General features: G+C 41.4%; 1 protein-coding gene across 1 annotated transcript; it reads left to right on the forward strand.

Annotated features, from left to right (window-relative positions):
• The first annotated feature begins 14,861 nt into the window (after positions 1 to 14,861).
• LOC136477316 (aspartic proteinase 36-like) lies at positions 14,862 to 19,317 on the forward strand. The gene is made up of 10 exons (XM_066475446.1): positions 14,862 to 15,249; positions 15,369 to 15,498; positions 15,667 to 15,914; positions 16,016 to 16,240; positions 17,141 to 17,303; positions 17,387 to 17,457; positions 17,627 to 17,717; positions 18,473 to 18,548; positions 18,631 to 18,702; positions 18,873 to 19,317. Exons 1-10 carry the CDS (start codon positions 15,005 to 15,007, stop codon positions 19,019 to 19,021), a joined length of 1,470 nt encoding a protein of 489 aa, XP_066331543.1. The 5' UTR covers positions 14,862 to 15,004; the 3' UTR covers positions 19,022 to 19,317.
• Positions 19,318 to 24,810: the final 5,493 nt, after the last annotated feature.

Below are 24,810 nucleotides of genomic sequence, written 5' to 3' on the forward strand. Positions count from 1 at the left end.
CGTATATGCATATAAGTTGTATTGATATTACATAAAATGTGTATACTATATTATTATTAACACTTACTCAAAGTTGTACGGGAAAAGTATTGTTGTCTTGTCGTGCTGCTTCACGAAGAACTTCATGATATTCGTCTGTGCTTCAGATACCCAGTGATCCTTGACAATAATATCGGTTTTGAATACGATATAAGGATCAATGAAGCCAACACTGGTGTCTTGTATTCTTTGGAGCTCTGACATCTGGAATCTGTATATAAATATAAGTTACATGTGAGGATAATTATATACACGTACGCATGGAAGTGAGTTTATTAAATAAAAGTAAGAATCACTTACAAACAAAAGGAGCTAATGATTGATTTGTCCAGAGCGTCCAAGTGGAATAGTTGATGCAATTCTTCGAAACTAATATGTAAGATGTCATCTCCACAGAAATAATGATGGTCTCTAAATCTGACAAAGATCCACTGCTCACCCCTGCCACACGCCTGCATGTACCACTTGTTGAGCAAGTACATTTGCGTACCCAATTCATTTAGAGCCGCAGGGTTGTACAGACTTTTGCCAAATTTATAAGTCTTCCAGGTATCAACTTCCAAGTTCTGGATTGGAGCTTTGCCCGTCACTTGATCCAAGGTTAAACCAGTTTGTTCAAAAAAATCATTAAGGTCTTGAACCGACACTTCTTCAGAGTTGTCTGGTCGATAGACTTCTATGTTGGAACCATATTGATTAGCAACAACAAGATTTTGCATTGGTTGCTTCTGTTGTCCGAGCTGTGGGACATCCTTCCCTGATGCTCTTTTCCTTTTCTTATGTGCATCATGTGACTTCACGAGGGAGCGGTCATAGTCTGATAGTGGCGGTGGCTTACGAACTTCAAGCATCTTTTTCTTGTGAGCTTTGACCTTCTGCCTCAGCTGATCTCGTGGTATGTAAAAGTACGACTTCTCCTTAAGCTTCGCTTGTCTCTGCTTTTGGATATCTATAAAAAAATCTTTCACTTTTTTGCCTTCTTCAACTGCTATTTGCTCATCAGTCTTTTCAGGAAGTATTTCTTGAGAAATAACTCTTTTTTTTGTCTTCTTTGCCGCCGGGACCTTAGACGTCTTTGTAGTGCGTCGCTATGGAGGTGGTGGGGGCGGTGTTGGAGACTGGCGTGGAGGCGATGAGGCCGGTGTTGGAGTCCGGCGTGGAGGCGTTGGAGATCGTTGTGGAGGCGGTGGGGCCGGTGTAGGAGTTGGAGATCGCCATGGGGATGAAGTCGTCTCGCCCCCCGCGACGCTGTGATGAGATGGGGAATGAATGGTTGGGCTAGGCTAGGGGGAGACCCTGCTATAAAAACAAGTTGTGGGTCAATTATTTTTGAAGCCAATATAAAATTAATGGAAAAATAATATTTCATTCACTATCATTCGTACCTAGGGTGAGATAGGGGAAGCGGTGGCACCCCAGGAATGATGATGAAGCGTTTGCGCCATTGAATAAATGTCTTCTCTGCTTCTCCTAGTGTCTTCTCCCCATCACCGCCTTCAATGTCAAGAGGAACATTGTTGTAACCTTTGAGCACTCTATCGACCAAGACGCTAGCATATCCAGGTTGAATAACTGACCCATGGATTCTTGGTGTCTTCGTTCGGTCTATTGGAGATACAACCCCGACAGCCACCATGATTGATGCATTATTACCATCTGGAATGTGCAGCTCACATGTTGTTAGAGGCTTGGTAATGTCATCAACAGGGAAGCGCAACCCAGCATCACCTTGAATAACTGGTAGCTCCATGGAAGCACAACTTCTTTTCATCTGACCAATGGGGCTAATGGTGACTCTCGGCGTTGATTGCGATTGCATTTGACTCATTGCTAGCTGCACTTGCCTCTTGATCTCCTCCTGCATTCTTGCCTCAAGAGATTTTTCTCGTTCACGTGATTCAAGCAATGCTTGTCGTGACTCATTAACAAATTGCTCCAATACACGGATTCGGTCTACCTCCTCATCCTTCTTTCTCTAGCGGCTTCTGTAGGTATCCCTGTCTGCTGGGAATGCTTGTAGCCACAGAACCGCCCCATAGCCTCTTGTTCGACCACCGTGTTCGGGGTTCTCTTGGGCATATGTCAATTCATCCTTTTCTCTGTTGGGCTTGAAAACACCACTATCAGCTTCTTCCCTAGCACGAGCTAGTCTCTGTGTTGTTCTCTCAATTTTTTGGCCGAAAATTAGCTTGCCAATGTCTGGGTCTAGGCTTCCCCCATGAGCGTAGAACCAATTCTTCGCGCGTTGAGGCCAGTTCTTCTCTATTGTTTCAGGTATGATTCCCTTGGCAGTAATCTCTGCTTCTAGGTTCTGCCACTTGGGAATAGCACTCCTATAACCACCTGATCCCATGCGATGATGGTATTGCTTCTGTTGGGCATTCTGTTGATTCCTCATCGCACGTTCCTCACTCTCTTGAGATGTCTTGTATTATACGAAGTCATCCCAATGGGACTCCAACTTGACAAACGCCTTAGCATTGAAATTCAGCGTTTCATTCTTCAAGATAAACTTTTTGTACAATGTCTTCTTCCAACTCTGGAACAATGTTGCCATCTTCTTCATTGTCCAATCCCTCAGTAGCTCCTTCAAAGCATCATCTGCTTGTAATGTGAAATGCTGAGTGATATCTCTCCAAGCTAGGTTCTTGTCACGATCAGATACAAAACTAACATTAGGAGCGGATATCTTCTGCTTCCATTCATGAGCACTAACTGGGATCCTATCCCTTACAATGAACCCACATTGATTGACATATGTCTGAGCATGTGGTCCTAATGGTTTGCTAGTGTCGGTGTCGAATTCTGATATTATGAAACGGCCCTCTAATGGCTTTTTTGGCCCTCGGACTTTTCTACTCTTGCCGGTGGTTGATGTAGATCCAGAGACCGGCTATATGAGTAGAAACACAATGATTAACAACAAATATATGTACGCATGCATCTATAAGAGATGATAGATAATCGAATATACCTCGCCAGTATTTTCTTGCGCGACAATTTGTTGATCTTCAACCACCGGCATATTCAGGATATCCTCATAATCAGCAAAGTACTGACTCGTGTCATCTACATCCACATTGGTGCCGGCGTTGATAATATTCGCCATTATGTCATCATTCAAGTTATCATCCGGAGCAGCCATTTGTATCTTCAAGATAACACATAGATAGAATTACTATGGCACATAACATAAGTACATGTGATAACACATATAGAATTACTAAATCCAATTAAATATAATAACACATGGAAATAATTAAGTACATGTATATATACACATAGAAATAATTAAGTACATATATATGTATACATATAGAATCTCTAGATAGAATTAATTACTAAATCTAATTAAACCTAACATATATACATAGATAGAATTACTGAATCAAAATTAAATCTAACACATATAGAGAGAGAGATAGAATAATAATTACTAAATATATCAAAAACTATAATAAAAACTATCTAAAAAACTATCTAAATAAAGTACTAATTAAATTTTAATACATTTAAATCTAATTAACATATATCGAAAACTATCTAAAAACTAAGAATAATAAACTACTAATTAAATTTTAATACATTTAAATCTAACATATATATCAAACACTACCTAAAAAAACTATCTAAAAAACTATCTAAAAAGTATCTAAAACAGGCTAGCCGGCCATGCATGGCGGCTGGGCATGCTGGCCGGCCATGGGGCCGAGCAGAGCCGCGCGAGGACGACGTACGGCGGAGACTCGATGGTCGCCGGGCGGGGCTCGACGACGACGGCGGCGCGGGTGCGGCAGAGACGACGAGATCGAGGCCGGGCGGGGGTAGACGATCGACGACGGCGGCGCGGGCGCGGCAGAGACGACGAGGACGTTGTAGATCAAAAAGTATAAGATGAACCGGTCGATATATATAGGCTGGGACCCTTTAGTCCCGGCTGGTAACACCAACCGGGACTAAATATCCTTTAGTCCCGGCTGGTAAGCCAAACCGGGACTAAAGGATCTTTAGTCCCGGTTGGTGTTACCAGCCGGGACTAAAGGTATTTTTGGGCGGGCAATTTCGCCCATCCTTTAGTCCTGGTTCCTGGCCTGGGCCGGGACTGAAGGCCTAAAATTTTTGCAGCCCGCCAAAGTGTTGTTTTTTCATTAAGGATTGTAGATCTTGATGAGCTGCTCAAATGAGACACTAAATGACCTCAGATGAAAAATCTCTTAATACCAAGTTTGATCATCTCAGCAAGGTCTACAATTGTTAAATAGCTCATTTTCCCATTTGAGAAAGTTTTATCAAACACTAGTCATAAATTCTTGATTCTCATATAGACTTTCTAAAACTATGTCACACACTTGTGAAATTTGAACTACATTTTGTTCAAACTTTCTCAAATGAAAAAATGGCCTATATAAGGATTGTATATCTTGATGAGCTGAACAAACTTGATATTCAAAACTTTTCAATTGGAGACAATCTAGGGTTCCGAAAACTAGTTTGTAGGCGTCGAAATTTAAAAAACACAAATTTGAACCATCCAAACTATCTCAAATGGAAAGTTGACCAAAACAACAATTGTAGATCTTGATGATTTTAACAAACTTGGTACTCAAAACTTTTCAATTTGAAGTCATTTAGAGTTCAGAATACTAGAGTCAAAGTGTTGTTTTTTTATTTGACCAAATTTGACTTGGTCAAACTTGCTCAAATGAGACACTAAATGATCTCAGATGAAAAATCTCTGAATACCAAGTTTGATCATCTCAGTAAGATCTACAATTTTTACATAGCTCATTTTCCCATTTGAGAAAGTTTTATCAAACACTAGTCATAAATTCTTGATTCTCATATAGACTTTCTAAAACTATGTCACACACTTGTGAAATTTGAACTACATTTTGTTCAAACTTTCTCAAATGAAAAAATGGCCTATATAAGGATTGTATATCTTGATGAGCTGAACAAACTTGGTATTCAAAACTTTTCAATTGGAGACAATCTAGGGTTCCGAAAACTAGTTTATAGGCGTCGAAATTTAAAAATCACAAATTTAAATCGTCCAAACTATCTTAAATGGAAAGTTGACCAAAACAACAATTGTAGATCTTGATGATTTTAACAAACTTGGTACTCAAAACTTTTCAATTTGAAGTCATTTAGAGTTCATAATACTAGAGTCAAAGTGTTGTTTTTTCATTTGACCAAATTTGACTTGGTCAAACTTGCTCAAATGAGACACTAAATGACCTCAGATGAAAAATCTCTGAATACCAAGTTTAATCATCTCAGCAAGATCTACTATTGTTACACTAGTCACAAATTCTTGATTCTCATATAGACTTTCTAAAACTATGTCACACACTTGTGAAATTTGAACTATATTTTGTTCAAACTTTCTCAAATGAAAAAATGGCCTATATAAGGATTATATATCTTGATGAGCTGAACAAACTTGGTATTCAAAACTTTTCAATTGGAGACAATCTAGGGTTCCGAAAACTAGTTTATAGGCGTCGAAATTTAAAAATCACAAATTTGAACCGTCCAAACTATCTCAAATGGAAAGTTGACCAAAACAACAATTGTAGATCTTGATGATTTTAACAAACTTGGTACTCAAAACTTTTTAATTTGAAGTCATTTAGAGTTCAGAATACTAGAGTCAAAGTGTTGTTTTTTCATTTGACCAAATTTGACTTGGTCAAACTTGCTCAAATGAGACACTAAATGACCTCAGATGAAAAATCTCTGAATACCAAGTTTGATCATCTCAGCAAGATCTACTATTGTTACACTAGTCACAAATTCTTGATTCTCATATAGACTTTCTAAAACTATGTCACACACTTGTAAAATTTGAACTACGTTTTGTTCAAACTTTCTCAAATGAAAAAATAGCCTATATAAGGATTGTATATCTTGATGAGCTGAACAAACTTGGTATCATGCGGGCACCACAGTGAATTTTTTCTTGACGTATGAGCCTTGGTTATGATCTTGTCATAACCATGGAGTGTCTTCATCATTTAACATGATGCTTGGATCTTTCTTCACTATGAAGGGTGGAATTCGGACATTTCTTTCATAATCTCCTGACATGTCTGACTTGTCTTCAATTCCCACTATATTTATTTTCCCAGAAAGAACTATGTGGCGCTTTGGCTCATTGACCATTGAGTTGATGTCTTCGTTTTTTCCTCTCTTTGATTTTGTAGATATGTCTTTCACATAGAACATCTGACTCACATCGGCAGCAAGGACGAATGGTTCATCTTTGAACCCAATATTATTGAGGTCCACCGTTGTCATTCCATACTCTTTGTCGACTGTTACCCCTCCTCCGGTCAGCTTCACCCATTGGCACCGAAACAAAGGGACTTTAAAATTAGGTGCGTAGTCTAGTTCCCATATATCTTCTATGAGGCCATAATATGTTTGTATATTTCCATTTGGATCTGTGCCATCTATGCGAACACCACTATTTTGATTGGTGCTCCTTTTATCTTGGGCAACTGTGTAAAATGTATTCCTATTTATCTCATACCCTTGGTACGTGAGGATATGCCATGATGGTTGCCTAGCCAACAAATACAGTTGCTCATCAATATTGTCATCGCCTTGACATTCTTTTCGCAACCAACCACTAAAACTTTCCATGTGCTGACGCCTAATCCAAGCTTCAGTCTTCCCTGGAAACTTAGATCGTAAGAACTCCTTATGTATCTCGATGTACGGATGCACCAATGATGAGTTCTGAAGAACTATGTAGTGTGCTTTATTGAAATAATCGTCTTCCATGCCAATATATGTTTTCTTCCCTAAAGTTCCTTTACCACTGAGTCTCCCCTCGTGTCGTGATTCAGGAACGCCAATCAGGGCAAGGGCAAGAATAAAGTCAACACAAAACTCAATGACCTCCTCTATTCCATAGCCCTGGGCGATGCTTCCTTTAGGCTTAGAACGGACTTTCATATATTTCTTCAAGACTCCCTTAAACCTCTCGAAGGGGAATATGTTATGTAAGAACACAAGTCCAAGAATACTAATCTCCTTCACCAAATGAACTAGGAGGTGTGTCATGATATTAAAGAAGGATGGAGGGAACACCAACTCAAAGCTGACAAGACATTGAACCACATCATTCTGTAGAGTAGCTAGTTCCACTGGATTGATTGCCTTCTGAGAAATTGCATTGAGGAATGCACATAGCTTCACGGTGGCTAGACGTACATGTGGAGGTAGAATTCCTCTTAAAGCAACTAGAAGCAATTACGTCATAAGCACGTGGCAGTCTTGGGACTTTAAGTTTAGGAATTTCTTCTCTGGCACATTTATTATACCCTTTATATTGGAGGAGAATCCCGATGGGACCTTGATGCTGCTTAGACATTCAAACATGTTGTCCCTCTCTTCTTTGCTAAGCGTGTAGCTAGTAGGACTTAAGTAATGACGTCAATCATCTGTCTTCTCGAGATGAAGGTTGTCTCGTTCTTTCATGCCCTGTAAGTCCTGGCGTGCTTCAAGTGAATCCTTTGGCTTTCCGTACACACCCATGAATCCTAACAGGTTCATACAAAGATTCTTTGTCAGGTGCATCACGTTGATTGCGTTGCGGACCTCTAGGACTTGCCAATAGGGTAGCTCCCAAAAGATGGACTTCTTCTTCCACATAGGTGCGTGTCCCTTAGCATCTTTGGGAACAGATTCGCTGCCTTGTCCCTTTTCAAATACTACTTTCACATCCTTGACCATTGCGAATACATCTTCTCTGGTTCGGTTATGAGGCTTCTTTCGGTGGTCTGGCTTACCTTTAAAATGCTTACCTTTCTTTCTTACTTGGTGATTCAAAGGAAGGAATCGATGATGGCCAAGGTACACGACCTTTCGACATCTTTTCAAATATATAATGTCAAGGTCATCAAAACAATGTGTGCATGCATTATATCCTTTGTTTGTCTAACCTAAAAGATTACTTAAAGCATGCCAATCATTGATTGTTACGAACAACATTGCTCGTAGGTCAAAGTGTTCTTGTTTGTACTCATCCCAGACATGTACAACTGGTTTGTTCCATAAAACTAGAAGTTCTTCAACTAATGGCTTCAGATAGACATCAATGTCATTGCCAGGTTGCCTCGGACCTTGGATGAGGATCGGCATCATAATGAACTTCCGCTTCATGCATAACCATGGAGGAATGTTGTAGATACATAGAGTAACTGGCCAAGTGCTATGACTAGTGCTCTGCTCCCCAAAAGGATTCATACCATCTGTACTTAAGGCGAACCTTAAGTTTTTAGCCTCATTTACAAACTTTGGAAATTCCCTGTCTATCGCTCTCCACTGGGACCCATCAGCTGGGTGTCTCAGCATATTGTCTACCTTATGGTCTTCTTTATGCCACCGCAACAACTTTGCATGGTCTTTATTTCTGAACAAACATTTTAAGCGTGGTATTATAGGAGCATACCACATAACCTTGGCAGTGATTTTCTTTCTAGGACGTTGTTCACCCTCGACGTCACCAGGATCATCGCGCCTGATCTTATACCACGCTGCTTTACATACGGGGCATTCATCCAAATTCTTGTATTCATTGCCATGGTAGAGGATGCGGTCATTAGGACATGCATGTATCTTCTAGATTTTTAATCCCAAAGGGCAGACAACCTTTTTTTGCTTCATACGTAGTGGTGGGCAATTCATTTGGCTTCGGAAGCATCTTCTTTATGAGGTTCAATAAATTCCTAAATGCCTTGTCGGATATACCATTCTTTGCCTTCCACTGTAGCAATTCCAGTGTTGTACCCAGTTTTTTTTTGCCCCTCTTCGGCCGTCGGGTATAGCAACTTCCTATGATCCTCAAGCATGCGCTCGAACTTAACTTTCTCTTTTTCACTTTCGCATTCTTGTTGTGCATCACGAATGGCATCGCCAAGAGCATCACTGAGATTATCTTCTGCCGCTACCTCTTCTTCATCTCTCCCCATTGTAGTATCATCAAAGGCAGCATACTAAGCAATAATGTCATCAATGTCTAAATCTTCTCCTTCACCTTCTTCCATCATGACCCCATTTTCTCCATGCTTAGTCCAACATATATAGTTTGACATGAAACCTGACTTAAGCAAATGTGAATGAAGACTCATTGAGCTTGAATATTCTTTTAAATTCTTACATATGGCACATGGACAGCACATGAAACCATCCCGCTTATTTGCCTCGGCCACACCTAAGAAATAGTGCACGCCCTCAACAAAGTCTTGGGAGCGGCGATCGGCATTGTACATCCAATGGCGTGACATAATCTGCATTACACGACAAATTATGAAAACCTTGAACATAATTAAGTATTTTATTACACAACATAGATGACACACACACGGTTGATTAATTAACTAAGCCTGGCTACAACGTAAGCAATCCCAACTATCACTAAACAAACTAAAACAACAATGCACTTCAGTAACATAATTATTTCGTGATCGTACGCAACTAAAATAGACAAATCATTCTTCTGTTGAATATCAATAAGCTTCTCATGCTGGCTCACTGCCTCATCATCAGCAGCCACTACCTCAAACGCACCCAAATTCTACACGTATGTAGCATAATCTTCCTCCCAGTACCAACCATCGCATCCATTGCCCTCCCACTGAAATTAAAGCCAAAAAATATTTAGTCAAAAATATTCAAAAAAAGCAGGTCAATTAGCCATAATTATAAAATACGTAAGAAACTCACATCGCGATCCGAGCACTTGTAGAAAACACGACCCTTGTTGGGTCCCTGTCTCTTGACTCGGTACTCCATCATAATCTTCTGCTTATACTTGCCGCAGATAATGAGAGGGAGTTCTGGCCTCAGTCGTTTCGCAACCGAACGAGAGGCCGAGGATCCGGTACCAGTTGTCATCTACTTTCTATACTTATTTTTTGCAAACTAGTGTAAATTTTATATTTTCTAAAATGATATATTTAAACAAAACTAGTACGGATTTCATATGTTTCAATAAATAACCATCCGTACTAGTTGACCTTGCTTATGTGATCATCTCGGCCAGCATTTCTTCACTGGACGGCACCGTACTTGGCCAAGGAAGAGCTCCGATTCTACGAGAAAAGGAACACGGTCTTCCACGACCGTTGCCGCTCTCCCTTATAGAATCAAAGCTCTTCCTAGACGTCCGTTACTGCTCGGCAGAGAACATGTTGGCCGAGCTGAACACGGTCCGCAAGTTCATCTAGTACGGATTTTCTATAATTTTCTAACTATTTACTAAGTTTTTCATTTCATGGAAAATTTAATTCTAAAAAATAAAAGGCATGATTTCTAAGTAGTTTATTTCATGGAAAAAATAATTCTAAGTGACCTGCTCGATATCGGCGAGCTCGCGGTCGTTTAGGTTGCCGAGGATAGTAACATTTGTAGATGACATTTGTAGGTCTGAAGTTATCAAATATCCATCAAATTATAGCTTAAAAACATGTTTCAATAAATAACCATCCGTACTAGTTGACCTTGCTTACGTGATCATCTCGGCGAGCATTTCTTCACCGGACGGCACCGTACTTGGCCAAGGAAGAGCTCCGATTCTACGAGAAAGGGAACACGGTCTTCCACGACCGTTGCCGCTCTCCCTCGTAGAATCAAAGCTCCTCCTTGACGTCCGTTACCGCTCGGCAGAGAACATGCTCGCCGAGCTGAACACGGTCCGCAAGTTCAACTAGTACGGATTTTCTACAATTTTCTAACTATTTTCTAAGTTTTTCATTTCATGGAAAATTTATTTCTAAAAAATAAAAGGCATGATTTCTAAGTATTTCATTTCATGGAAAAAATAATTCTAAGTGACCTGCTCAATATCGGCGAGCTCGCGGGCGTTTAGGTTGCCGAGGATAGTAACATTTGTAGATGATATTTGTAGGTCTGAAGTTATCAAATATCCATCAAATTATAGCTCAAAAACATGTTTCAATAAATAACCATCCATACTAGTTGACCTTGCTTACGTGATCATCTCGGCGAGCATTTCTCCACTGGACGGCACCGTACTTGGCCAAGGAAGAGCTCCGATTCTACGAGAAAGGGAACACGGTCTTACACGACCGTTGCCGCTCTCCCTCGTAGAATCAAAGCTTCTCCTTGACATCCGTTACCGCTCGGCAGAGAACATGCTTGCCGAGCTGAACACGGTCCGCAAGTTCAACTAGTACGGATTTTCTATAATTTTCTAACAATTTTCTAAGTTTTTCATTTTATGGAAAAATTAATTCTAAGATCACGTAAGCCACCGGGGACGAGGATGACGCGTGCTCCAGCGAGGACGAGCGAGGCGTGATTTTAATGAACTAATTTAACTTTTGTTTATCCAAACATATATGCAAATCATCATGTGATTTTGAGCTAAAAATGACATATAAAATCATAATAAAATCCAACATATAAACAAGGTGTTTAGTTGGGTAAATTTTGGATTTTGGGCTACTGTAGCACTTTCATTTTTATTTGGCAATTAGTGTTCAATCATGGTCTAATTAGGCTCAAAACGTTCGTCTCGCGATTTCCAACCAAACTGTGCAATTAGTTTTTATTTTCGCCTACATTTAATGCTCCATGCACGTATCGCAAGATTCGATGTGATGGATACTGTAGCACTTTTTTGGAATTCGGCCTGGCAACTAAACACGGGCAAAGTTACACATGCATCTACATCGCAAAATGAGATAAGCTACTGATAAAACATAAGAGGATTAAGTTTGTTACCTCCAAAATCGAAGAGCAACACCAATGGAGGGAGAGAGAGCAAGAACAACAGCAAGCTGAAGAACAGATGCAGTGAGTTTGAATAGAATGACTCGGGCTCGGGGAGGAAGAAATGAGCTGGATTATAGGCCGGGATAATTAGTCCCGGTTAGGGGGCCAAACCGGGACTAAAGATTAATCTTTATTCCCGGGGCATCAGCCAAACCGAGACTACAAGCTTTAGTCCCGGTTGGTAATACCAGCCGGGACTAAAGATCCCTACCCCGCGGACGACCGTTGGGCAGGAACCTTTAGTCCCGGTTGCAGGGACCTTTAGTCCCGGGGGCAAAAAATGCCGAGGCTAATGCCAAATTAGGACATCGTTCTAAAGTCTGTTCTCTAGTAGTGTTGACATATTAATTGTGGTATAATCAAGATACTAAATCTACCAATACTCTTTAAGCATCATTTTTCTTGCAGATAAAATGATTACGATACCTTGGAGTACTTGCTCCCGGCTAAAATGTTAAAACGTACTTCTATGCACTTGTAAAATTAACTATTTGAGCATAAGAAATACCAACACTCTAGAATAGTATATCTCTTCTTTTTCTTAACCTTTGTCAAAGCTAACTTAGGTTGATGTCCCGTAAGACAACCAACACGTTTACCTTTGCATTCTCCAAAATATTTTTCAATCGTTTTAATTTTACAAATTTCTCCTCGATTCTAAATGCAATGCACGTAATTGTTAGCTCCAAGAGTCTTTCTAGAAATTTACTCTCTAAATCATTGTTTGGGAAGCCATTTGAGTAAAATTTTCTTTCTATATCTTTGTGCCCTCAAACAACTTTGCTATATGTTTCCATCATATTCACCATGCCATCCATGTTGCTCAATAACTCCATGTGGACTAAGACTTTTCAAATCTCATATGAAATATTAGTGCACAAGTATTATTATCATTAATTACCAAACTCAAATATGACCTAAAGGCTTTCAATTGTTTAGTTAGCAGCGAGTTGTCATGGTGAAGTAGTCGTCCTCATGTTGTTTTGTCCAGACAGAGTTGTGGTTTTGAAGGTCTTTTTTTATTTGAATAATACTTACGATATCGTCAAAAAAAAAAAAAACCAATCTAATACACTTTTTATCCTACCTACGTAACTACGTAAGTAAAGTTCATGACTCTTGCGTATGTTATACTTACTCGATTTGGTATCCAACGCCCGCCTGCTTGAACACCAGCGATCTTTCAACGTCCAACCGCCACCAGGAACGCGGATATCTACTTTTGATAATCTTTTCAGCATCAGCACGAAGCCACGAACGCACAGTGACGTGAAACGTGATGCAGCAAATTGATTTCGATATGATGGGGGCACACTAACCCTGCCACGTGTGGAACGCCACTTTTCGGTTAGACGGTGGTTGTCGGACTGAGGCATATGCATTTTCACGATTCCTGACTCTAGTCGTTAATGCAATGAATTTCACCATTCTTTAGATTCTTCCTTTCCAACTACGGAGTATTCCAGTAGAGTGTGAGGCTCGTATATTAGTAAATGATGGGTATCCTATTTCAGTCTACAGATAGGCCGGCTTTGATTTCGGCTTCTCTCGTGAAACAACTTCATTAATGGAGCTAAAGCACATTAAAAAAATATTTAGTAAGCATAGCTTCGGTATCAGTTTTGTAATAATTTGAGTCATGTTTATAAAGAAGAGCCAAAAGAAGGCCTGTTTCCGTGGCTCTGGCTCATCGGTATAAAAACGGCTCCACCTCCTTTAGATTTCTGATAAGAAGCATTTCTTGTTTGATGTGGCTCCACGATAAGAGTTTTGAAGCCGAAGCCAGAGCTGTTCCAAAAAACAAAAACTGAAGTTTTAGCATATCACATGATGCTTATTTTCGCCATATGATTTATCGAATGTCTCTCTCTATTTTAACGGCCACGTCTCAAACACGTTCCAGCCAGGTATGGAACAATGTAATGCGGCATGCTTTGTTTTCACAATAAAAAAAGAGGGGGGGGGGGGGGGGGGGGGGGGATCGTTCCTTGAAATTCTAAAATACATTTCTGTGAATTTTCTTTCATTATTCATAAAAAAGTGGGGACCTATGTAATTATATATATTACCTCTACTGTCTTTTATAATACCAAGATTTAAACTAAAATCCTTTACTAACAATTTTTAATTGTTATAACACAAAGTTAATATGATTAGATTTATAACTAAATTCACTATCCAATTATTATAAATTTATAAATATAAATAAAATAATTGATGATCGAAGTATAATTTAGTAGACCATATCATGTTGAGCTATGTCTCATACTCTCTCCGTCCCCAAATAAATTAATTCTTAGAATCCATGCCGGTTAAACTTTTTTTTAGTTTGACTAACTTTATAAAAAATAGCAACAATATATATGACATAAAATGAGCATCTTATAAAAAATATATTATATGATAAATCTAATGATATTAATTTGATACCATAAATCTTAATGGTTTTTTCTAAAAAAATTAGTAAAAGTTTTAAAAAGTTTAACGTAAGATAACTTAGGAACAATTTATTTAGGGAAAGAAGGGGTAGAAGAGAACGGTGGGAGTGTGGACTAAGGCCCTGTTCAACTTGCTGAATCTTGGTTGAAATCGGCTGAAAAACACTGTTCTAACTGAATTATTGTGAGAGAAGAAAAACATTGTTTCGACTGAAAAAACAAGCCGAACAAGCCGAATATGATATAAGCTAAACAGGGCCTAAGAACCTCTTTAGCAAGGCTTCTAGAGCTCCGGCTCCCGAACCAGCTACTGTAGCATGAAGCTATTTTTCTCTCCCCTCTGACATGAACTAGGAGTTACAAGAAACCACGTTTTCTAGCTCGGTCTGGCTTCGACTCCTTTGGCACTGTAGTACAGCGCGGGAGTCAGGAAGAGCTCTGCCAAAAGGTCCTAAAACCGTGAAACGAAAGGAAAATCAGGGATGGGAGAGAATATCTCCCGGCTGATTTAAACACCGACCGTTGAAAGCAACGCGGATTGAATTTCCACTTGTCCTCCGCCTCCTTTCTTTTCCTCTTTTTCGCCGCCTTCCCCCAACGCGGACACATACATACGCCTCCCCTGCTCGCTTCCTTGCGACCTCACCTGCTGGCTGCTGCCTGCCTGGAGTAGGAAGCCCTCCGGGCTAAGCAAACCCAAGAGCCCGATCGGATCGATGGCGCCGGCGCCCCGCGCTTCCAGCTTCTTCTCGGTGCTCCTCGTCCTCCTCTTGGCGCTGTCGGTGGAGCGCGCGGCCGCCACCGGCGTCTTCCAGGTGCGCCGCAAGTTCCCGCGCCACGGAGGCGGGGATGTGGCGGAGCACCTTGCGGCGCTGCGGAGGCACGACGTCGGCCGCCACGGCCGGCTCCTTGGCGCCGTCGACTTGCCCCTCGGCGGCGTCGGGCTCCCCACCGCGACCGGGTAGGTGATCTATCTATCAGCCTCGCCGGCGCGCGTGCGTTTCTGGCTGCAGCCTCCGGCCCCATAGGCTTTTAGTATGCTTTTCTAGGCGTGTCTGACAGGGGGTCTGCGCAGCGCAGCCTGTACTACGCGCAGATTGAGATCGGCTCGCCGCCCAAGGGCTACTACGTGCAGGTGGACACCGGCAGCGATATCCTCTGGGTCAACTGCATCCGCTGCGACGGCTGCCCCACTAGGAGCGGCCTCGGGGTAATGCTCCATCGCCATGGTCATGCCAGGCTTGCTTGTTCCTTCGATTCCCCCTCCTCCATTTAATTCCTTTGATGATTTTGGGGGGAGATTGGATTGCTTGTCTGCTTGTTGATGATGGTCTTTTCGTGAAGAATCGTCCTTCCCTGCGTGTTGGTTTGGTTGTAGATAGAACTGACGCAGTACGACCCCGCCGGGAGCGGGACCACGGTGGGGTGCGACCAGGAGTTCTGCGTCGCCAACAGCCCGAGCGGCGTGCCCCCCGCGTGCCCCTCGACGTCGTCGCCGTGCCAGTTCAGGATCGCCTACGGAGATGGGAGCTCTACCACCGGCTTCTACGTCTCAGATTCCGTGCAGTACAACCAGGTGTCCGGCAACGGCCAGACGACCCCGTCCAACGCCAGCATCACGTTTGGGTGAGCCTTTGATTTTGGAACAAGTGCACCTGGCCTGGCCTGGCCTGGGGACCACTAATTTGTACTCATCCGTTGATTCTGCCGCTCTTTTCGTTCTGCAGGTGTGGTGCTCAGCTTGGTGGGGATTTGGGATCCTCGAGCCAGGCCCTTGATGGGATTCTTGGGTTCGGCCAGGCGGATTCGTCGATGCTATCGCAGCTGGCTGCTGCTCGTAAAGTGAGAAAGATCTTTGCTCACTGCTTGGACACTGTCCGTGGTGGTGGCATCTTCGCTATTGGGAATGTGGTACAGCCCAAAGTGAAGACGACGCCGTTGGTGCAAAACGTGTATGTGGTGGTCTCTGCTCTGTTTCCCCTGTTTCCATCGTCATCATATCTATTCTCTGTCTCATAATGTTCCTTCAGCTGTTCTCTTGGCAGTCTTTGTTTGCTGCTAGTTTGTTTGTTTGATAAATTCAGTGGTCTTCCCCGCCATGGCTTATCAGCCGCAACTCTGCTGCGTCCTGTTCATACTTCTCTATACATGGAAGAGCTGATTCCATCAATTTATTTGTATGGTGATGCGGGTCAAAGTCTGGAGTGCGGAATGGCATTTCTTTCTTTGAAAAAAAAACAAAAAATGGTCAAGCCTTCAATATTAGCTAGTGGAGTAGGCTCTATTAATCTATCTGACAGTTAAGAGAGTTGACCGACCCAACATCCAAAGCTTTGACAGTATTCCAGACATAAAAGCTTTGACTGTTTCCTAATCATGATTCGTTGAAATTTGATCTTGAAGAATGAACTGTTTCCAGCCAAAATATATTTTCTTAAAAAATTTGAAAGAAATATACTGAATATAGAAGCTTTGACAAGTATTTCATAGGCATAAAAGTTTTGACTCTTTTCTTGGCATGATTCTTTAAATTTTGATCTTGAAGCATGAATTGTTTGTCATAAGTTGGTTTATGCTCTTTAGTTTCATCTGTTTAATGTAATATTAAGATACTCCTACAGTCCTTGTCTTTACAGCTTTTAATGCCAATGCCTTGGTTTACTCTTCATGTACGCCCCTTGGATTTATACAGTAAAGCTACCAGTCTCTTCAATTACTTCTCCGCATGTATCACTAACTGGTTTATAGTAGGACAAACAGGGTCTCACTACAACATACATCGGTTGATATACCCATTCTTGTGAATGATGTTCACTGTGTAATTTCTGGAACCTTATTGAAATTTACCACAGGACACACTATAATGTCAATCTGCAAGGAATTTCTGTTGCTGGTGCTACACTTCAGCTTCCATCAAATACTTTTGATTCGGGTGACAATAAAGGCACTATCATTGACAGCGGGACAACACTAGCATATCTTCCGAGGGAAGTTTATAGGACTTTGTTGACTGCGGTATGGGAACTTCTGTATGAAACGATCTTTATAGTGAAGAACAATTTGTGCCCACCATATGATGTTTTCTTGACCATTTTTAGGTATTTGATAAGTATCAAGATCTGGCCTTACTTAATTATCAAGACTTCGTCTGTTTCCAGTTTTCTGGAAGGTACATTTGATGGTGGTTCTTATACTCTCATGTTTTCGATACATGGATACATTATATTGCTACATGCATTTGTACATTTATAATCAGGGATCATCTCATGCATGGACTTTTTTTTGACAAATTATTGTTTGTGTATATTTCTAACTCCTTCACCCCATTCTTTTTGCAGTATAGATGATGGATTTCCCGTAGTCACCTTTAGTTTTGAGGGAGACCTTACACTGAATGTTTACCCACATGATTACCTTTTCCAGAACGGGGTAAGATATCATCTCTTCTCCCTGCTCTTTCTGAGTAATATAGGCAACAATAGTGTGTCAAGCCAAATGTTTAAGTGACAATAATCTGCTTTTCTATGTTTTGTTTTTCAAAACTTAATGAATTCCATCATAGAAGGACATAGAATAAAGAAACATTGTTGTTTATTAAATTCCTTCGTATACTAAAAGGAGCAGAAAAAGAAATTGAAAATATTTGATGCAAGCCGCCTTCTGGTGGAATGGAATCGTGAAAACCCCTTAGAAAAAAAATACTTAGAAGTTTTCAAAACATTCGAAACTTGGTGCGTTCATAGGGCATCCAAAGATTGGACATGCCACAAAAGTTGAGATGCAAATTCTGTTTTGAAAAATTCATACAAAAAATACAAATTTCAGGTACATGTGCACTAGAAGACAAAATTGCCCATGCTTCACCCAAATTTAGACTGGGGGTGACTTGAAGTCATAGTTGTCGATTGCCGTATTGCTCCTATGTCTTATACCCTAAAAGCCTGGTTTTGGATTTCTATTTATATCTGATCTTTATCTTTGTCATCTAATATGTAGTAGGTTTGGTATTGACTTGTTCTGGCCCTGCTCATCCTTATGAATCAAATTTTGCCAAAGATATATTTGTTTTAGTAATTAGTATCTTAAGTGTGGACAACCATTTGTTCAATCATAGTGTGAGACAAGTTACCATTATTATGAGGGTTTATGTTTAATACTCTAAATGTATTATTTTTGTTTTCTAGAATGATTTATACTGTATGGGATTCCTGGATGGTGGAGTACAGACCAAAGATGGGAAAGATATGGTTCTCTTAGGAGGTATGATCAAGAAATTTTATTATTGATCTACTTGTTTCTTGTATATGTTGCTTGACTTGCAAGTTCACAAACTCTTTTGCAGACCTGGTCCTCTCAAATAAACTAGTCGTTTATGACTTGGAAAAACAAGTTATTGGATGGACAGACTACAACTGTAAGTTTCAAATTCATCGTAATTGTCCTTTCACCTGCAGAAATCTGAGCTTATAACCTTGTTTGTGTAGTTCATAGTGGGATATTTTTGCAACGGGAATATACTTAAACTCCGACGCTTGTGTTCTACACATGTGCCATCTTGAGTTAAATGCCTTCTTTTGGTTTCAGGCTCCTCGAGCATTCAAATTGAGGATGACAAGACTGGCTCAGTGTACACTGTCGACGCACAAAATATCTCCGCTGGGTGGAGATTTCAATGGCACAAATCCTTGATTCTGTTGTTAGTAACAACAATCTGGAGCTGTTTGATGTTGTAGCCTAACCCTGGAATCTAGGATTAAAACATGGAAAAATGTATTATCTGTAACAAAAATAGCTGAGTTCAGAAGTTCAACAAAGAGTGCAAAATATTATACAGATTGCCCTTGTGATTTAGACATAAATTATAGCAACTTACAAGCCACCAAAATGACTTGCGTTGGTTGATGTCAGGTTGTTTTGCACTTTTGCGTTTCTACCAGATATATCATCAGGTGTAACGTGTTATTGTGCAATCTAGCGTCTGTTCGGAAGGGATTTGTATTGCGTAAATGTAGTTGTTCACTCATAAAAACTCAGCTTTGTTTCTTTCAGAATCTTTCTTATACAGAAACTGTTATGACCGGCATCCCCTATGCCAGGCGCAGGCCCAATAGTGGCTAGGAGCCCGGCTCTGTTAAGGGGCTTAGAGGCACAATTTATCACTTATTTGGCATTTTCTTAGAGATAGATATAGTTTCTTAATTATAGCATCTATATAGAAGGATAAATACTTGTAATCGGGGATGATCGGAATTAAGCAGAAGCGACAATTAAGTTGCTGGCTTCCCTTGGGAGCTAGCTGTCCCTGCCCTCTCTCCCTCACGTGAGCTCTAGGGTTGCAACAGCAGCCGCCGCACTCTCGCCGCCACGGCCCCTCGCCGACGTAGAGAGCACAGACAACGTCTTCCTCTCTTCCACCCCTATAACCTGTGCAGCAACTCCGGTAGGACATCAAGTCCTATCCGAAACAAGAAATTAACTTAAAAATAATGTTTGAATGGGTGGGTCTATGGCCAGACCACCTCACTCAGTTGGAGTCTTCGGCCAGACCACTCAAGTCAGTTGGAGTCTTCAGCCAGAAAGTAATGTAATTATTTTTCCTTCCTTACGGAAAATGTCTACTTAACCTGCCTAATTATTTAATTATTGGAGATTATCTATTTTACCTCCTTAACTATAAAATCAGATATTCTACCATAAAGTACTCAAAATCGTCCAAATAACACTCATAAAGCGATCTGGTTGATGTGGAGTCAGCGAACTGTATTACAAAGTACAAAGTGTGTATACCCCTTAGAGTTGACTATATAACCCCCTCAACTATAAAATTCAATAATATAGCCCTTAAAGCATATAATAATATTCAAACAACTCCCGAATGATTTTCTTACCATAACCCTTAAAGCATCTGTTATCTCTGTCCTCCCTAATCTTTTTAGGCTTACCCACCGCCCGATGCTCTTGGTTCACCATCAGCACTCCTCAATAGTGTAAGGAAAATAGACCATAGGTCCATTTACTTTGGATTTTGGTGTTTGATGACTAACAAAACTAAATTAGACTAATGAATTTGCAAGTAATTGTTTTGTAGTTCAATAGGGTGCAAAACGTGACTTGGACGAAGGCAACATGATGATCCCATGATCAACACCATAAGCAAGACCCTAGAAGCACAAGAGAAGACCCATGATATCAAGCAAAGTCCAAGCATAAAGATGGGAACCAAGCTGGACGCAAGATCGCGAAGAAACGAGCTCCACAGAGCTGACTGGACACGGCCATATGAGTGATCGGACGCGTCCGATCAGTTGCTCGGCAACAGCAGGCGTTAGCAGTAGCAACCGGACGCACGGAATTCACCGTTCATCGTCGCGGCAATAATTCAGCGTGACCGGACGTAGCACCTGTGGACGACCAGACGCGCCAGGTAGTGGCGTCCGATCGAGTCCAGAAAGGTTCCAGAGTGGCGCCAGCACGACCGGACTCGGCCTAGAGTCCGATCAACGTGCGCGCTCCAACGGTTGGACGACCAGACGTGTCCGGTCAGGACGACAGCAGCGTCCGGTCAGTAGCAGAAAGCTGGGTTTCATCCCCAACGGCTACTTTCTCAGTGGGACTTATAAATAGACCCCCCCAACCAGCCATTTGAGAGGTGAAGAGCTGAGGAAACATACCAAGGGTGTTGATACACTACTTTAGTAATCTCCACTTGCATAGTGCTTAGTGATTCATTAGGTGATTAGCGTAGGTGCTTTGCGAAGTGCTTAGATCGATTAGACCACTGCTTATGCGCTTGCTTTAGGTTTAGGCCTAGTGTTTAGTGAGGTTTGCACACCTCTTACCACTCGGTGCTTGCGCGCACCATTGTTGTACAACGGAGGGACTTGTAATCTTGCGAGATCACACCAACCACGTTTGTGGTATGGCCACCACCGTGTACCGAAGGGAACAAGGCCCACGGCGGTTCGGCCGAAAGCTTGATAGTAAAGACGGCGGAGAGCAGCCCGGAAGATGCTTGCCGAAAGGCACACCGAAGTCCCGACTGTTGGAGTAATACAAACAATGTAAATGATAAACTATCTTAATGTGCAACTACAATTTTGCTAGGTGTGTTGCTATCAATACCGCAAAAGGAGTAACATAAACAATATAAATGCGGAAGCTAAAGAGCAAGGTAGAGATATGCAAACTCTCATCGACGACTCTGGTATTTTTACCGAGGTATCGAGAAGCGTGCAAGCTTCCCCCTAGTCCTCGTTGGAGCCCCTCGCAAGGAATTCCTCTTAAGGGCCAAGCTCCCGGTCGGGTAACTCCGTGGATAGCCCCGGGCCTTCCCCACGCGCAAGTTGGTCTCCGGTGTGCCTTCCGACAAGCCTCTCCCGGACCATTCCCCGCCATCTTCACTATCAAGCTTCTGGTCGAACCGCCGCGGGCCTTGTTCCCTTCGGTACACGGTGGCGGCCACACCACAAACGCGGTTCGTGTGATCTCGCAAGATTACAAGCCCCTCCGATGTACAACAATGGTGAACGTAAGCACCGAGTGGTAAGAGGTGTGCAAACCTCACTAATTACTAGGCCTAAACCTAGAGCAAGCGCATAAGCGGTGGTCTAATCAACCTAAGCACTTCTCAAAGCACCTACGCTAATCACCTAATAAATCACTAAGCACTATACAAGTGGAGATCACTAAAATGGTGTATCAACACCCTTGGTATGTTTCCTTAGCTCCACTACTTCTCAAATGGTCGGTTGGGGGGTCTATTTATAAGCCCCACTGAGAAAATAGCCATTGGGGGCGAAACCCAGCTTTCTGCTACTGACCAGACGCTGCTTTCGTCCTGACCGAACGTGTCTAGTCATCCCAACTGTTGGAGCACGCGCGTTGATCGGACTCTGTGCTGAGCTCGGTCACTGTTGATCGGACGCGTCCGGTCGCGCTGGTGCCGCTCTGGAACCTCTCTGGACTTGATCGGACGCTGCGGTTCCTACGTCCGGTCGTCCAGTGCCGCTGTGCCCGGTCACGCTGAAAACATTGTCGTGATGATGAACAGTGCCATCGGTGCGTCCGGTCACATGTTTTCTTTAGCGTCCGGTCGCCTGCTGACGCTTGTCGCAGTCTTAGACTGCTGATCGGACGTGTTCGGTCGCTATAAGGGCCACATCTGGTCACCTCTGCCGAGCTTGTTTCTTCGTTATCTTGCATCCGGCTTGGTTCCTATCTTCATGCTTGGACTATGCTTGATATCTTGGGTCTTCTCTTGTGCTCCTAGGGTCTTGCTTAAGGTGTTGATCATTGGATCATCATGTCGCCTTTGTCCAAGACACGTCTTGCATCCTATTGAACTATAAAACAAACACTTGTAAATTCATTAGTCCAATTTAGTTGTGTTGGTCATCAAACACCAAAATCTAAAGTAAATGGGCCTAGGGTCCATTTTCCTTATAATCTCCCCTTTTTGGTGATTGATGACAACACGACCAAAACAAACAAATAATAAAAATTTTGGAATTTAAAAACCATTTACTTGCTAGGATGTAATGCAAAGGGTAAGGTTATATGATGCTAAAAGATACCACATGTAAAGCTAAAAGATACTACATGTAAACATATTTGAAAACGTATCTTGCCCTTGTAAATATCCCCATGTGGCATTATGGATTTAAGCCTTCTCCTAACTCCATAATCCACTATCCTCCCTTTCTCGGACCATTACCACTTGTAAATTATTATGATCGGGCTTGCTTTTGGTCCTACAAATTCTTCCCCTTTGGAATCAAACACTGAAAAGGAAGACGTTAGTAGTACAAGGAAGGGTCAAACTTTGTGATCCTTTGTATATGGAGTGGAATATGTCACAAAATTTGACTCTCACATCACATAGACTAAGCTCCCCCTAAATATATGCATACATATGATATAGATGTAGTTAATGCATAATTGACAAATTAATGCTCAAGGGAGTTTATTCTATATAATGCATGGAGAAAGCATATAAATACCAAAGTGAAATCAACATTATGATATCGGTTTAGAAATACCACATGTGGAAACCAATTTGATCTATACCACTTGCAATAGGTGGTGGATATTTGAAGTATAATGCTTAACTCCGGGGACTCCATTTTCCTTGTAATGAGACTACTCCATACATGACAAGCTTGAAAAGGTGTTAGTCTCAAAGCATCCAACTTGTAGAGTAACCTCCCCCTTAATTTGTGCACACAAGTATGGAATACTTGTAGGAGACATGCACATTGATTTTAGAATAAAAAATACCACTTGAAAGATGACATTATATGAATGTGAGAATTATTTTCGAAGGTGGTATTCGGGAGAAATTATCTATAATTTGGACTTTGGCACATATTAGATGAATAATTATAAAACAAGCTATGTGCCATGCTCCTAAAAAATTTAAACCATATAGGTTTGCTCCAAGGGTTAAGAGTGAAACTGAGCAAACCTACCATAAGATATACCTAGTATATGCAAGATAAAAGATTAAACATGAAAATGCAAACCTAGGCATGAAAAGGAACTAGATGCTAATTGAGATTGCAAGAAATTAAATCTAGTTACCTAACATGGGAAGGGGAATTTGGGTCCATAGTATCCACTAACCCACTTGGCAATTACCTTGTCCATAATGATGCACCCCATGAAATGCACCCATACTTTGCCAAGTCTCCAAATTCCCCGAAGTCCATTGGACTTCTCACTTCCCTTTCGGGATCCAAACCTTCTTGGTGCTCTTCATATTTGGAATGATCTCTTTTGGCACCCAAAAGCGTTTGACCCCATTGTTGGCTTGCTTGTTCACCTTGATGGCCACCACCTTATCATTTTTCTTCTTCTTTAATAAGTATGGTGTGGAGGCCTTCCTGTCCACCTTATTGGTGTAGGTGTTGGAGAGCTTGCTTGTTTGCTTTTTCTCTCTCTTCTTTGTTCCTCCCCCATTCTTCACCTTGCACTCATAGGACTTGTGGCCTTTCTTGTGGCACACGTAGCAAACCACGGTTTGTCCTTCATCAAGCTTCTTCACTCCATTGACGATGTTATCTTGATGAAGTTAGGCTTGCTTTGTCTTGCCTTTCACTTGAGTCAAGTCCTTGGTGAGGCGAGTCACTTCTTGCTTAAGTTGCTCATTCTCCTTTGCGACCTCTTGTGTGCATGTTTCTACAATAATTTTCTCAACACAAACTTGGTTGCACAAGGGTGAGTCTAAACATAAATCATTTCAAGAAGTAGAGGTATCCTTTTTAGGCATGTCAAAAATAGAGCCTTCCTTTTTATTTGCCTCGGTGGGGGTTGTATCAACGGCTTCAAGATTAACAACTTTATTAGTTAGCTTATCACAATGTTTGCACATAGTTTCCATTTTAGCAAGCAAACTTTTATAAGCATCTTGTGAGCTAGCTAACTTTTTCTTTAATTTTTCATTTCTCTTAACAAGTTGCTCATCATTGATTGTACAATTATTTGTGTTTGCACTAGTCTCAAGTTGCTCAATTTTAGTAGATAG

The sequence above is a fragment of the Miscanthus floridulus genome, chromosome 8 (assembly GCF_019320115.1).
Source record: "Miscanthus floridulus cultivar M001 chromosome 8, ASM1932011v1, whole genome shotgun sequence".
NCBI classification, from domain to species: domain Eukaryota; kingdom Viridiplantae; phylum Streptophyta; class Magnoliopsida; order Poales; family Poaceae; genus Miscanthus; species Miscanthus floridulus.

Bases quoted from the DNA above. Each gene is read 5' to 3' on its own strand.
- LOC136477316 (XM_066475446.1), top strand. From the start codon at position 15,005: ATGGCGCCGGCGCCCCGCGCTTCCAGCTTCTTCTCGGTGCTCCTCGTC. The intron at 15,250-15,368 runs GTAGGTGATCTA...TGCGCAGCGCAG, and splicing joins GGGCTCCCCACCGCGACCGG to CCTGTACTACGCGCAGATTG. The intron at 18,703-18,872 runs GTAAGTTTCAAA...TTTTGGTTTCAG, and splicing joins TGGATGGACAGACTACAACT to GCTCCTCGAGCATTCAAATT.